Source organism: Mandrillus leucophaeus, unplaced genomic scaffold (genome assembly GCF_000951045.1).
Source record: "Mandrillus leucophaeus isolate KB7577 unplaced genomic scaffold, Mleu.le_1.0 Scaffold75, whole genome shotgun sequence".
In the NCBI taxonomy this organism is placed as follows: domain Eukaryota; kingdom Metazoa; phylum Chordata; class Mammalia; order Primates; family Cercopithecidae; genus Mandrillus; species Mandrillus leucophaeus.
Genome location: NW_012108141.1, coordinates 3,068,470 through 3,084,654, shown reverse-complemented (window position 1 = coordinate 3,084,654; position 16,185 = coordinate 3,068,470). Strand labels below are relative to the sequence as shown.

General features: G+C 40.3%; 1 protein-coding gene across 1 annotated transcript in view; it reads right to left on the bottom strand.

The window, feature by feature from the left end:
* Positions 1-16,185, bottom strand: part of SEPT11 (septin 11) — a 97,954-nt gene that overhangs the window by 26,130 nt on the left and 55,639 nt on the right. The window contains exons 3-7 of the mRNA XM_011966215.1: positions 15,493-15,688; positions 9,363-9,549; positions 6,267-6,428; positions 2,194-2,290; positions 799-967 (exon numbers count right to left, since the gene is read on the bottom strand). Coding sequence (XP_011821605.1) covers positions 799-967; positions 2,194-2,290; positions 6,267-6,428; positions 9,363-9,549; positions 15,493-15,659 — 782 coding nt within the window. The 5' untranslated portion in view covers positions 15,660-15,688. The remainder of the gene's footprint in view (positions 1-798; positions 968-2,193; positions 2,291-6,266; positions 6,429-9,362; positions 9,550-15,492; positions 15,689-16,185) is intronic.

Below are 16,185 nucleotides of genomic sequence, written 5' to 3'. Positions count from 1 at the left end.
AAAGAAAAGAAAAGAAACTGCTTGGGCACCATCTGGACAATCCTCTCCTCCACCAGGAGGTGGCGAACCTAGCCTGGCAGCCTCACCCCACACCTTTATCCAGAACCATCCCACGACTCACCCTAGTGTGGGCCAATCCTATCCCTACCACTGGATTCTGACGGGGTCTGGGCTTCAGCTGGGGTATTAATTCTACACCCATTTCTCCCCTTCACATTTTGCATCTGTATCTGCCAGTGATATAAAAAAACACATAATCTCCTGAAAGCTATTCTCCTTTCCTCCTGATTCTTTGTTGTTAGAATTTTACTGAACCACTGAAAGCTAATAGTAAAAGTGTTTGACAAAGGAAGAGCCTTCGGAAGTTAAAGGTGTTTGGCAAAAATGAATGGGGCAAACTGTAATCAGCAGCCACACCTTTGTAAATGCATCAACCAGGCTCTGTACCTCTGCAAGAGAACAGGCAGAAACCTGGGCTCAGGACCCAGATGGCAAGAGCTCAACACCACACCACTGTTTACTACTTGGAGGACCTTGGGCAGTTTGTTTACACTTTCAGTGCCTTTGTTTCCTCATCTGTAAAATGTGGATGATAATAATAATGACATCAACTACATAAGTTAGTTGAGATAATGCAAATAAAGCAATTATCCCAATGCTTGACAACATATGTATTAATCTTCACCCACCAGATCCTTCCATCATCACCATCTCAATCCAGCAAGCATTTCTGTGATGTACCAACATGCCACTCTCATCACTGTCTAGGAGACAGCTGATTGCTAGGTGCCTTCATACCTGAAGGGTTTGCTGTCAGGGTCAGTGTCCTTGAACCCCATCTCTTCAAGCTTACAGCGTCGGTACAATTCGTAGTGGCGGGTGTGAGTCTGCTCTCGCAAGTCCTCCATGTTCACCCGGATCAGCATCTCTCGAAGTTTCACAAAATCACAATGATTTTCATTCTCAACTATAAGAGGGGGGAAATGGAGGAAGTAGGATCAGCAATGATGTCACTGAAATATCTGCAGTGATGCTTCCAAGATGTTACTACCATCACTCCTGAAATCTCTGGGGTCTCAAGGCCATCTGAAGATCCTTTACTGGATTCACCTTACACTCATGATGAAGACAAGATTTCTGACAACACTGACCATAATACTGATGACAATGCTGACTGCTGAGTGCCTACTGAGCACAGGGCACAGGGGGAGGAGCTTGAAAACAAATGTTGTCTTTACCCCTCATAATAACTCTGCCAAGTAGATGTCATGACTTGCTTTGCAGATGCAGGAGCTTGGTGAGCAAGCTGACCTCCCAAAGAGAGGTAGCAGAGTCTAGGTTCAAACGCTAGAACATCTGATCCAAAGCCAGATGTTGTACCACACCATGCTGTCTATAACTGTGCAGGGCCACTTTTACATACCACTTCATTTAATTTTATCAACGACACTGGGAAGAAAGGAATTTTCTTATTGTAGAGAAATTGGTAAGAGTAAGAACAATTGTATTTTTCCCAGGGATCTCAAAGGTACTGTTTCTTCTCACAGCTTTATTGTCTTTATTCAAAACAGAGGAAAAGGAGGTCTGACACATCTTAAACCAATGAAGAACTTTCTGTAGCCATCCTGCTTAATCCATAGCACTGGATGTCCTCCTTCAGAACACAAGGGTAGGTCATACAGTCCTTGTCCTTCAAAGTGACATACCTGACAAGCTTTCAGGTTAGACTGTGGCCATGTCCCACAGTGCCAAATATAGGTCAAATATTCTCATAAGTCTCAGATTTACTAAGATAACATTTTATTAGAAGGCGTTTTTTGCATAGTTGATGGAGAAAAAAGTACCCTCTTGTTTGCAAGAAACTTTTTGCTGCTTTTTAATACTTGGCTGATAAAACAAGTTCCAACTCCTAGGGAAGAACTATTTTTCAATCAGGACTTTATATTAATTCCCTACACAACCCAGCATCCTTGAGAGGCTACCTCAAGGGATTGGCAGTCACATCTCTCCATTGTCCACCTACCTGATTACTTTTTCTTTCTTCCTCACCTCCACGAGTGTGGAGCCCTACCACACCCTCCCACTGCCAGCCCACTGTTGAGGGCCTCCCTAAACAAGACGGGAAATGAACAAACACGGCCATTCACATTGGGGCTAAATGTGAAGACTCCATCTCCCATGCTGTGCACATACCCTGCACCACACCCCAGGGGTACTGCCTGGCCTTTGCCATCTTGTTGCCAATCTTCACCTCTTCGGTGCTGCCAACCACTGCAAATGGGAGATGGACCTGCCAAGCAAAAGGACAGAGAATAGTTACCTTCCCCTGCTCTGACAGACTGGTTTCCACCAGTCTCTATCTTCTTCCTCCTTCTGCAGGCCTCTAATTGGTGGCAAGGGAAAAGCAGGCTGCAGTTTGGTGGGTGGATGTCACATATCCCATCCCCCTTACAACCCAATACCGAATATGCGATAGGAGCTAGATTCAAGGGAAAACTGTAGGAGTCTTTGCAGCTATAAAGTAAGTTTTAGACTTGTGCTAGCCGATGCAGTAGCCACTAACTATATGTGGCTGTTGAGCACTTGAAATACAGCATGTAGGACCAAGAAATTGAATATCTAACTTTTAATTGGTTTACCTCTAAATTTAAAATAGAAGCAACGTAAAATATTTTTCCATTAAATGCAACTTTATTGTTTTGGTAAAACTGCATTTCACTTTGCTTCAAACTCAAATCTTCTGAAAAACAAGACCAAGGTAGATGGCAAGGTAGACACAAGATTAAAGATAAAGTCTCTTTTTGGCACTTATTTCATATTGAAAATCTTTAAGGTATGTTAGGAGAAACCTGGGTATGTAAATTTACCTTTTTAGCTGTGAATTTTATAAAATGTATATACAGATAAAGTATTTTTGGTGAAAATTCAGTCCAAAATGAGATAAGCTGTCATTGTAAAATATACACTGGATCTCAAAGATCTACCATTAAAATGTGTGTGTGGTTTTTTTTGTTTTGTTTTTTTTTGAAATGGCATCTTTCTCTGTCACCCAGGCTGGAGTGCAGTGGTGCTATCCCGGCTCACTGCAAGCTCCGCCTCCTAGGTTCACACCATTCTCCTGCCTCAGCTTCCCGAGTAGCTGGGACTATATAGGCGCCCGCCACCATGCCGGGCTAATTTTTGTATTTTTAGTAGAGACGGGGTTTCACCGTGTTAGCCAGGATGGTATTGATCTCCTGACCTTGTGATCCACTCGCCTTGGCCTCCTGAAGTGCTGGGATAACAGGTGTGAGCTACCGCACCCAGCCTAAAATACCTAATAATTTTTATATTGATTACATGTTGAAATTATATTTTACAACATATTGGGTTAAGTCCTTAAAATTAATTTCACATTTCTTTTTACTTTCTTTAAGGTGGCTACTAGAAAATTTTAAAATACTTGTATGTCTCACATTACAGTTCTACTTGAACAACACTGCTTTAGACAGTTGACTACTGCACAAATTCTAAGTCAGAAACACACTTTAGCCCAAATTATTGGCTCAAGTTTTGCACCCAGACTTATCTGAAGTAGAGATGGTGTCCAAGAAAACTGACTCTTTCACATCGGTTTATTTGGTAGTTATCACTGCATTCTGAGTGGGAGAGGAAATAATAATCCTATCTTTTTTCTATCAGTATGTAAGAATAAGATTTGAAATAGCTGCTCCAAGAATTATTATTTAGAGTTCCTTGATCCAGTGTTCTTCCACTATAGATACATTGAGAAAGAAGATAAAAGTTTTCAAGCCAATTCCTCTCCTACAGAGAACTTGGCATAATCATTGGCTTAGGTTTCCCAAGTAGCTTTTTGTCGGATGCTTAAGATATTGACATTTTCTAGTTCATCTCACACTCTAAGAAGGAAAGAAAGTGTATTCTCTTTCTCAAACAAGTCTGAGTTTCAGACTTGAACACTATTGTCGCCTGAAGTTGAGGAGCAACAGGACCTTTCCAGTCAATACTTTGGTGTAATGACCAAGGAAATTTCTCCACTCAAATGTAACAAAAGCAACTGCCAGTGGAATCTGTTTTCCTCAGATTTCTACACATTACGTGGAATTTCATCAGCAAAAATTGTTTGTAATGAAGAGCCTAAAAAAAAATTCTTTAAAGAACAGGATTAATTTGGAATGTCAGAGATTCAGTTCTATTAATCTGATAAAGACAGAAAGAAAATAGAGCAAAAATTCTTGGGTATTTTCTTTCCAATAAGTTTAACACAGATATAGTTCCATGAATATAAAATAATGAAAACTTATTTAGAAGGATAGGAATATAAAGAAAAATTACATAGCAGTCATTCATGATACTTCCTGAATACCACACTGACATCCCAAATTATAGTTCTACAGCAGAATAAAGGAGTGCCATCTCAGCTTGAGATTTTGACCTTGCTATAAAAAAGTACAGACCTCCGCAGTATCCACAGGGTGCGGGTTCCAGGACTGTCCATGGACACTGAAATCTGCAGGTGCTGAAATCTCTGATATAAAATGGTATAGTATTTACAAATAACCTATGCACATCCTCCTGTATACTTTAAATCATCTCTAGATTACTTATAATACCCAAGACAATGTAAATGCTATATAAATAGTTATTATACTATATTTTTAATTTTTTTTTGTAGAATTTACTTTTTATTTTTCTTGCTAAGTTGACCAGGCTGGTCTTGAGCTCCTGGCCTCAAGTGATCCTCCCTCCTCAGCCTCCCAAAGTGCTGGGATTACAAGTATGAGCCACTGTGCCTGGCCATATATATTTTGTATTATTGTTTATATTGTTGCATTTTTTTTTCCAAATCTGTTTGATCCATGGTTGGTCAAATCCGTGTATGCAGAGGACTGACTGTACACTGCTCTGCTTGGGTGGTAGTACACAGGGTGAGAATGTAAGCCTGACAGCCAAAGCCTGGGTTCGAATCCTACCTCCACTACAGACAGCTGTGCAATCTTAGGTGCTATGCTGCAGTCTCCTCATATATGAGGTAGGAATAATAATAGCACCTACGTATGCAACTGTTGTGAGGATTAAATGGAAAGTCTTGAACAGTTCCTGGTGCATAGTAAATGCTCCAGAAATGTGAAAAATGTCAGGTGCTATTATTATTATGTAGCTGTCAGTATCCACAACCAGAGAATTTTAGAGGTGGAAGAGATCTTGCCTATTCCACAGTTCAATCCTGCTTAAGAATTCCTGCTACAGTATCTCTTCCAAGTGGACTGAAACAGGCTCTGTTATCAACTAACCACTGGTGATGGGAACTCACTACTTCCCAAGAAGTAAGGTGTGTCTTCCATCTCAGTGGCTCTACTAGTTAAACACTCACTTCGTAACGGGACCAAAACCCCTTGTTGATCTTTTGTCCATCCATTCTTTTGCACAAGTCTAGTCATTCTCCCTTGTGGCAACCTTCCTTTCACACCCCATCAAGCCTATTTCCTGGGAAGAATCTGCTTTCCAGATTCTTCCAGCGATTCTAGAGCCTTTACTACTTTGAATTCCAACAACCATCATTGGGCATCCACTATATGCAAAGCATGTGGCTTTCACGGATGTTATGCATTCCCAAAGGGAAAAAAGATGCGTAGAGTCATTGCAGCTCACAGCTGAGCTATGGGCTGAGACACACAAAAGAGCAGTGAAACAGACTTGAGCATCAACCGGCAGGATGGAGACTCACCAGGAGGGATTACATCATAATCACACAGGGAACCACTGTCGCTTTAATCATTTATCTCCTGACTAGTTCCTCTCTGTGATGTGGAAATTGTATCCTCAACTGCCAATTTACCTAATGATTCAGAAAAGGGTAGGGAAAATAGAAAGGAGGGAAGGGCAGGATCCAATCACCAAAGCAAAATTGGGACAAGCTGACATATTTCTGCCAAGATTGGTGGAAACAAGCACAGATCTATTTCCTTTGAGCTGCTTTTTGTGAAATGGTGCCGGGCTGGCATTTCCTTCTCACAAGATTTGCTGTAGAAATCATAACTGTTAGAGTGGGAAGGAAATTGGAGATCATCTTGTCTAACGCTCCCATTTGACAGATGGAGAAACTGAGGAGCAGACTGGTTAAATGACCTGAAGTGGTGGCAAAGCTGCACTAATCTGAAGTCATCGGGTGCCTAGTCAGTCCAGTGCTCCAGCCACTCTACAACGCTGGTACTAAGACAGGCGTTCATTAAAATCACTTGTTTCCATTTGACTTGAGGACTTACACTCATTGTCGCGTTAATCTCTGCCACCGTTTCTTCATCAGTGGGAAACTGATATATCTGGACCCCATTGCTGACTAGTTCACTCATAATCTTACTCTTGAATTTGTGCAGTTCATTCTTGGCAATGGTGTCAGCTTTTGCAATTATTGGAATGATGTTCACCTGTAAAACAGACACGTCCATTTTTACACAGTTCCAACATAAGAAAAATAGACAAGTGAATAAAACATAGCAAACAAATAAATAAAATTGCAAAACCTTAATGTAAAAAATAAAGATGTTGCATGCTTATATCAAAACATCTGAAGTACCCCATAAATATAAACACCTCCTATGTACCTACAATTTTTTTTTTTTTTTTTTTTTTTTTTAGGTAGAGATGATAATGAAAATCAGACTTTCTACCTAGGTGAAAAATTAAGAAGACCTGAGATAAACTTTTAGTTCCATATTCAAACACTTTTACTTCCTCCCATCCTGCACTGAAAGTATACTTGTAATTTCCCCTCCTGTGCTACCTCATTTTTCTTTACAGAGTAAAGGAAGTGTTGCTATTCTATGACAAATAGTGATAACAAAGGAGCATATTCTTTGAATGACCAACCACTCCTTTTAGACCCCTCCCATCTACTTTAGGCTCTTGATTTTTGCACACCCTAACAGTATAATAACAAAGTTTTTCTAAGAGCAGTGGAGTATTCCGTCCTATGCAGCCCAACATCCTTTCTTTCTTCTGATGACCTGAAAATTGCTGAGAGGAGAACCTATGTATTAATCAAAACAAAAATGGTGTCGCCCACTGTAAAAGTTTTCAAAATCACCCCAACTAATTCTTTTGAAAATCAGCTTCTATCAAATTACTCCTTCATGCCGGAATAAAACTGAGCGCCAAAGGCAAGGCTCACTTTCACAGCATCGGTTACAAAGAACAGGGGAGAACTCAGAATTTGACAGTAGTGGCAGGAAGCCCAGAAAGGGAGCCAAGGATACCCTAGAGCACAAGTTCCAAACCCTGTGTGGACATTCTTTTCCCGGCTGCCCCCAGCCCTGTGCACGGGACACATTTCTTAAATTCACATTTTAAGATTAATTTTCCCCTAATCCCTGTAGAAACAGAGGTTTCAATAAGATATTACTGACATCCGATATATAGAAGTATGGTCTTCACCCAGCTTAGGTGAGAGAAAACAGACTCAGTGAGGAAGCTGTCCTAGCCAGGGAACAGAGAGTCTTTCGGGAGGTGTTCAGGTCACATCTGCATGCCTTTGCTTCTCCTTTTATCCAAAGGCCACATTAGAAATCCTGATAAACCCAAATGAGATGACACGCTGACAGAAAGACCTATTCTTCAACCTATTCCTCAACCTGCTCCTAAGCTCACTATGCTTGGGCTTCCTCCAGCAAGTTGCAGACTAAGAAAAACATCATTGAGGGTGGGGGAAATGTTTGGATCAGGACTGGAGGAACAAGAAACTTCCTGTTGTTCTCACTGGCTATCTTTTATGCACATTTAGTATTTAATTAATGTCAACATAAACAAAATGGCAGCGATTCACTCCTTCTTGGGCAAATTGATCAGAGGAGATAGAGAAATCAAGCAATTTGGTTTTAAAACCTCTTTTTCCTCATTGGCAGGGGCTTGAAAGTCATTCCTGAAATGACCATACATTTGCTTAACTCTTCCCTTTACTTGTATAAATAAAACTTTGATATTATCATTTTCGGATGCTAGGTAGCTCTCCAACTCTCCTACGATATCACTTCTTTGAAAGTTTAACCTGCTTTATGGTTGGCTGTTTGCTTTTATTAGTTGTGCCTGTTATGCATTTTTCTTTTCCTTTTTCAGTGAACTCTATTAAACATAATCATAGTGTTGGATATTATCCGGCTAGATCTGCATACTCAGCCCTCAGTTAGGAAGCCTCCTCAGTCTACTTCCTTCAGAACGTCTATGGAGAACGGGGCACTCTTGAGAACAGGGAGGTCTGCCCCTGCTTCCAAGGACACGACAGACCCGGAAGCGGCCCTCACTGCCCGTGATCTCTCCACTATCATGGCTAATGGCACAGCTCCCAGGGGAGCCGAGGAATCAAATGGGATGAAGAAGGGTTTCTATTTATTCTGCGAAGAGTACTCTAGCTGCAATGATCCTTCCAGGCCATTAGAAGATTTTTCTATAAACTACTGTGTCTGTGCCTGCTGGAAGCCGAAGGAGCCTGGCTTGGCTTCAGCCTCTCCAGACCTCTAAAGGCCAGTTCAGAGGCCTTGGGGACAGGCTGATCTTCTGAGCATTCTCTCGCTGTTCTGTCCCTCTGGAGAGAAAGCATCTTTTATCAGTGGTGTTGTTTAGACAAAATCATAGTAACAACACCCAGCAGAGTCCTCTAAAGAGCTTTATCATCTAATAAGACTTTTCTGTGAATGCAAAAGGCATTTTGAATCTAAGAGTAAATACCTTCCATGGCTTTGCTTTGTGGTTGTTCCTGTTGCCATTTGTTTCATCCTTATTTCAGAATGTATTGTCTTCTATTTATTTCAAAATGGAAAGTCTAATTAATTATATAGTAAGGTGCCAAATTTTATCAAACTGACCAGTCTCTTCCTTCACGTGCTGTGAGAAAGAGAAGGTATAAATGTGGCAAGCTCAGGGATCACACTTAAATGAAGACTTTGCTTTACTTGAACACACGTGTGCAGTTCAGTTTTAAAATCTAAGAAGCTGGACCATTATCATCACAGAGACAAAAATTTAACCTTTTATTCCATTGTAAACTTTGAATTAAAATCAAACCTCTAGAAACCTGTTAGAGAAAGTTTTTTTTAAGAAAATAAACAAACTTGGAAGTTATATTTCAACCTCCCATGTAAGAATTAAAAATACTTCCTGAAAGCGACTTGATTTTTTTTTTCTAGTTTTGTTTTATTTTATTTTTGTCTAACAGGCAAGAGGTTTTGAAGTGTTTTTCTCATGCTGTCAAACACTGTTCCTGTAATCCAGGGCAAAAAAATCACATTGAAAGCAGAGAACAAATTAGGGCATTAGGATAAAGAAGATCTAAAAGGAGAGTGGATGATAATCAGAGTGGCAGCAAGTACCTTACTGTCCAGCTTTTTCATGGTGACCAGATCCAGGGACTTCAGTGAATGTCCAGTAGGGGCAATAAAGTAGAGGCAGGCATGGATCCTCGTGTCATGGTAGTTGAAGAGAGAACGTTTAATCTTCAATTCCTCTTGCAGGTAGGCCTCGAACTGGGCATCGATATATTCTACTATCGGCTTATAGCTAGAATGCAGAAACAGCATGTTTCTAGTCTCAAACCTCTTTCACAGTTTGGTGTAGACAATCCTCCATTCAACATCACAATGGCTTCTTCTTTCCTAAGGGCTAAAGCCCAAGTCCTCACCTAGGTATCCAAGGTCTTCCATCACCTGATGCCTGAACAGGGCTCCAGGCTCACCTCTCCTGTCCCAGCCACACCCAACCATTTGTAGCAGCCCCCCGCATGTCAAGCCCTTATTTCCTCTGTGTCTTTGCTCACGCTGGCCCCTCTGTGAGAACCTGTCTTTTTCCTACTCTTTTCCTGGCTCACATTGATCCTCTAAAACAGAGACTGTACATACGTGGAGCCGGCTGCCACTCTCCCAAGGTGCATCCATGGAAGATATTGCTAAGAGATTGTGGCATTCTTTCCCGCTGGGCCAAAACTGGGCCTCAAAAATCCATCTGAGAAAAGTGATTGTGACAGCTTCTCCCTACTGATTGCCATTGGTGCACAAAATGAAACTGTTGTGTGGTTTCAGAATACGACACCACCACCTACTGCGAGCTATTTCCTGGTCATCTGCCCTATTCCTCCAGAGGTGGGGGCTCTCTGTGCTCCCATAGCCCTGTGCACAATCCAACTCATCTAGGAACTGAGGTGCCTAGACTATTATGATCTTCAAGATTCCTTTCAACTCAAAATCTTCATGATTTAAAGGTAAACGTTGTAACCTTCTCTTCTCACCAAATCATTCAAATCTGTTTTGGATAATTGTGTGTGATCCTATTAACTGACCATAAACACAATGACGAATAGCATATTGGGGATACACATTCCATAAACCACATGTCCAGGAAGTAAGCAGTATGTTAGGTCATTGTGGGAAACCCACTAATTTTTTCTGGTCTCCAAAGGGACTACTCAGAAGAAGTTTGTTTTAGCAACAAAGAGACTGTTCTATTAGGAATACAAAGAGTTAATTCTCCCCAAACTTATTGCCTTTCCAAAGATATAAGTTTTAAGAAAAATCAAAACATTTCAACACCCAAATCCCATACCCATAAGTTAAACTGAAACCCTTGAAAGGGAACCACAAATCTTTTATAATAAAAGTGACAGCAGACATCCTAAGAAAAACAAACATCCCCAAAATAAACAATAACCACAAACAAACTTATGAGCAAAACTGAAAGCAGTCCATAAAAAGCTTTTTGATATTTTTCTTTGGTGATTTTATCACAATCTATTGGTTCAATTAAAGTAGACAAAATCTCCAGAGGTTTTTTAAAAAAAAAAAAGGTAGGATATACCTCAGGAATAATAAAATTCCAAATCATGACAGGCAAAATTCCAATAAAAAGAATCAGTGAGTAATAAGATTCTTCTATATTTTCTAATCTTGAAATATAGACATATATTGCATAATAATAATATTTAATGAGATAATTATAGAGGATGGTGGTTAGAAACATGGATTCAAGCCAAACTGCCTAAAACCATAATACAGCTGCACAACTTACTAGCTGCACAGCCTTAAGTCACTAAACCTCTCTGTGACTCAATTTCCTCACAGGTAAATCAGAGACAAAAATAGTAGTTCTATCAGAGAGCTACTGTGACAAATAAATGAGCCAATACATGCAATACATGTAAAGGGCTGTCACATAAAAGATATAACTATTTCATAATTATATAATAAATAACCAAGAATCAAGCCTGACTTTTTAGAAAAACCTTAAAAAAAAAAAAGGAACTTTACATTCACCCAGTTCTCTGCTGGTATCTGTCCTGCTATGGAGCTCATGCCCAGGAGGGAAGTGCAGCAGGCCACTCCAGTGAGGTCCACCCATGCCCTTTGCCCTTTCAGTGTGGGGCTGATCCTTCAGTCTCCTGACACTGAGGCAGATTTGGGGATTAGGGATCTTCCCTAGCAGCCTATTATCCCCAAGGGTAAGAGAAGCAGCTCACAGCAATTGCTCCCCTGCATCCCCGGTGTCTGATTTTTAGCTCTTAGCACTCCTCCTCTCAATAGTAGTCCAAATACGGTTCTGCTTTCTATTAATTTCCCTTCTTGCCTCTGGGTTTTGATTCTGATCCTCCAAAGACAATGAGGCATAACATCACTCATTTTGCAGTGAGGAATGCTTTCCGCACTGGATTCAAGACATCTTTTGTTCTCTAATATCACAGACTTCCTTCTACCTGTTCTTATTATAGAGTCCTGGCCAATCATTCAATCTCCTTTCCTTTCACTCCATGTGTTCCCTCTAGAAAATCACACTTATTCCCTCTAGAAAATCACTAGCATCCGATAGATAGTTCCACTCACCATCTATCTGATGACAAGTCATAAATCTCTACCTTCAACCCAGATCTTTTCTCAGAGCTTCAGATCCATCCACAATTGCTTATCCTATATTTTCAACTGCTTTCCCAACTAAATATGTCCAAAACTGAACTATTCATCCTGCCTTCAAACCTACATTTTCCCTGTATTCCTTAGCATGGTGGCCACCACCCACACCACTGGCCAAGCCAGAAAGCTGGGATTCAACCTGGAGCCTCCTTCTCTTACCTCACATACATAATAAATCTGAAATCCTATCTACTTTACCTTCCAAACCATTATTAACCAATAAAAATAAATGTATTCCTGGACAACAATTTACCAAAACCACTATTCCCTATGTCAAAGATTTAATTATGATAATAAAATAGTTTCTTCTTGATGAGACTCAAGCCAGCCAAGTGGTTTTGTACTCCTCATCATCATCCTGTAGATGAGATGAATTATCTGCCTCTTCCTCCAAATCTTTTCCACTTCTGCATCTGAAGTCAGAAAGAAAGGAAGCTTAATCCCAGCTTAGCCTTTTGCTAGCTCCAGTCCTACTAACACTTATTTATATTCTTTTTGGCCAATTAAAACTTCCCTGGATTGTGGCCATATCAATCAGAGGAAAGACAGGAGGACAAATCCAGTCTAGCCCTTACATTTTCACATAATTTTCTTTTAAGGCATGGAGATATTCCTTTTTACACAGCACTCATTTTTTTCCATATACCTCCAGCCATAAAACACACACACACACACACACAAAACGACAGAGGCTAACCCTAAAACCGATGGAAAAAGATACTTAGACAATGTTTTCCATCCATCCAACCTACCCACTGATCATTCTTGCAAAATGGCCCATGCCATCATTCAGAGACTGACTCTCCACTTCATACATGACCAAATACTTACCACGTTTTTCCCTTCTCTTGCTGTCTGTTAGCCAATTTTCCTTATCCCTTGACTACCTCCACCAGAAAGTGTGATTAAAAACTTAAAATGTAAAGGCCAAACAGTCCATCTCACTACTGTATAAAGATTTGGTGAGGTTGAAATTCCGTCTCGGGGATTTCAATTATTTCTCCCTTTGAGGGCTGACTATCATTATAGCTAGTGATACTTCATGGACAGCTCACCTCCCATCTCCCCAGTGTGGGGCAAACTAATTATTCTATTTCCAATTAAACAACAAAACTTGGTTTCCCTTCTTCCCCAGACCCCTTTCTTTCTCCACTAAGAGTACAAACAGCCAAAACAAGGAAGCCCCTAAATAACAAAGAGTGAAATGCGCTTTTAAACATAACAGGAAACCTTACCAGATCTCTCTTCCTGCCTCCTTCTAGCTAGCCTGGTCTGAGGCAGATAATAATACAGCAATGCTGACATGTCCAAAGCCTACATAAACAAACTGGGACATTCTTGAAGTCTTGCATCTATGGCAGAAAAGCTTGCCTAATCCCCAAAGTAGGTAAAAATCAACATGGGTATAGAGAAATAGCACATCCCTTCCCGTATGGTTACATATTGATGCAGAAACAAATATCCCACTTCCAGTTTCTTGAGGGAAGCAGAGCCTGTCTGAATAACGATTTGTGAACAAGTCATTTGGCTTTACAGTCAACAATGTCAACAATACCTTCTGAGGTACAGGGTAACAGAGAGTTTTAAGTGCCATTTAAAGAGGTTATGCAATAGCTGTCAAGAAATTTCAGAGGAAAAAAATATTTGGTATCTAGGTTAGGTTAATATCACACTTCCTCTCTTCTAAATCTCCCTGGAAACTATTATTTGACCCAAATGAGTCAGATAATTTCTTAAGGAGGGCTCCAGCTGCAAATATGAGGATATGCATTGTCCTAGCTGTTTGCTGCTGAGTGCTGATTGGGAAGTGAAAAGGCACCAGCAGCCCGAGGGAAAGTCCCAGTTTAGGGGAGAGGCAAAAATCGAGTAGCAGCACTGTGGCAACCCCAGTGAGCTGGAAGAGCACAGGGAATCTCAGCAAGAGGCTATGTGGAGGATGGTTCTCATTCCTAGGGGGAGGGATCCTGAAAAAGTACAGTTACTGTCTTCCAATCAAGGAATGCAAGAATAAGATTTTTCCTAACCCCAGGGAGAAAATCTATACGGGTCTGAGAGGTGGAGAACAGGCCTTGCTCTGGGTATGTTCTGTCACTATGCAATGATTGGAACCCCTTGGCTCTCTTCCCAGCTCCCACAATGCACTTGTACCCCTTTCCTTATGACCAGGGCTTTTCTCTTCATTTACTGCCCTTGGCATTACAAACAGCCTTCAGTCAGGGGCCTCTCCATCACTCCTTGTCATTGAGGTCATATATTAAGAGCAACTGCTCAGCTGCAGTGTCAGAGCCAAACTTGTTCCCTGCCCCAACACAATGTACAGATAGTCCATTTTGGCCAGATGCAAAATAAAATCTTTCTCACTCTATCTAACAGTTGTTCCTGTTATCACGGGACAATGTCTACTGAGGAGCATTTAAAGTGCTTTACAGATAAAATAAAGAGCTTGGTGCTCAGCTAAAGAATGAATTAAACATTTCTCTGTCATTACTGTGGTGCTCATACTTGTATCAGGAATAGTTAAAATGTATCTAGGCAATACACATTTCTAGATAAAAATAGGCGAGTTCCTCTTTATAAAACACATGTATATAATATACAGTTCTGAGGAATATGGAAAAAAATCCTGATACAACTGAAGTGTCTGAGCCGTAAGCAAACACACCCTAACTTACTGATTTGTTGTTCATGTCTACATGTTGGTCACACTAAGCAGGTAGACACTTATACCCATAATGTTGTAACTGCTCAAAGATGTTTCTGGAAGCCCCATTCTACAATCACCTTTGGGTCTGGGGCAGTTTTATTTTAACTTTCTCAAACTTCTTTCGAGAATGAATGTACTATGTAAAATAGTCATAAGATATCTGAGGTTGAGACTGATGAACAGAATTGGTGCTCTTGAGAAGGAATGTGAACAAAATCCTGAGATTTTGAATCTTAACGAAATTTTAAGAATTAAAAACTTCCCTCAAATAAGAGCAAACAGCAACTCATGTTAAAGACCCAAACTTACGTGGCTTTATAAATGGGGTATACTATAAAAACTCAGTGTACTATTTTATCATTACACAGCAAGCAATGGTGAAGGCATTTGTTTACCTGGGGCAGATTTGGTGGAGCATCTAGAGACCTCCCCACTCTAGTGTGCTGGCTTCCCAAGCAGTATGAAGTGATTGATGGCTGGGGTTTCTGCTAAAACTGTTCTGTGGGGTGGCTGGGTGTTTCTCTAGATTGCTTTTCCTGGTAGGAAAGCCCAAAACCTAGTTTCATGGCCTTTGTGGAAAGATGCTGTAAGCTAATTTAATCCCTCTAATAAATCTCCCTTCTGCTCCTACTAGCTGGGATCAATTTTGATGTCTGATTCTGACCTCAAGGAAGAACATTCTCAGAAAAATTCTCAGAGGACAAGAATATCACACCTTTTAGGCAATAGAGGACCAAGCCCCACAACTAAAAAACCCCCAAAACATTTGGCCTTTAAATTTACCTGGGATGGATCCTGCTATCTCCTCATCCATTTATGTCCCCCCAAAATCCCAAGATGTACCTGTCATCTTTATTTATCTGGTCTCCAAATCCCACGGTGTCAACGATGGTTAACTTCAGCCGTACATTGCTCTCCTGAAGCTCATAACTTCTGGCTTTTAACCGAACACCTGGTTCATTGTGAGTAGCTGGGTCACTTTCAAATTTGGTGTTGAACAAAGTGTCCATTAACGTGGATTTGCCAATGCCTGTCTCACCTATGTAACCACAAAAGAAAAATTAGAGAATGTGTCAATGTCTTTCAGACATGAGTTCAGTTCATCAGTATTTTTTTCATTAGTCATGATTATAAAGTTTAAAAAAGAAAAACTGTCACCAGAAATGCCACTGTGAAGAGATAATTCTTTCTATGTGTAATCTATGGAATACCTTTCTAAAAATGCCTCAATGAATTTCAGAAACTATTTAGCAGACAGGATTTCAAATTCACAGATCAAGAGATTCTTCTTTACCTCTGGATAGAAAAATTGTACTTGCAAGTTTGCCCATGCTCAGGTTGTATATTACAAGAACATGAACTTTACCTCTTTCTCTCCTAAATGTCAGAGTATAAAACTATATTACTTAAGGGATAAAAGACTATACTGTTGAATTTCTGTTACTTGAAACAAGTGATTCCATTTACACTGAATTACCTAAAAGATCAGTTAATTCAACACCAATATGATACTGTGTCATATGCTTTCCAACATAA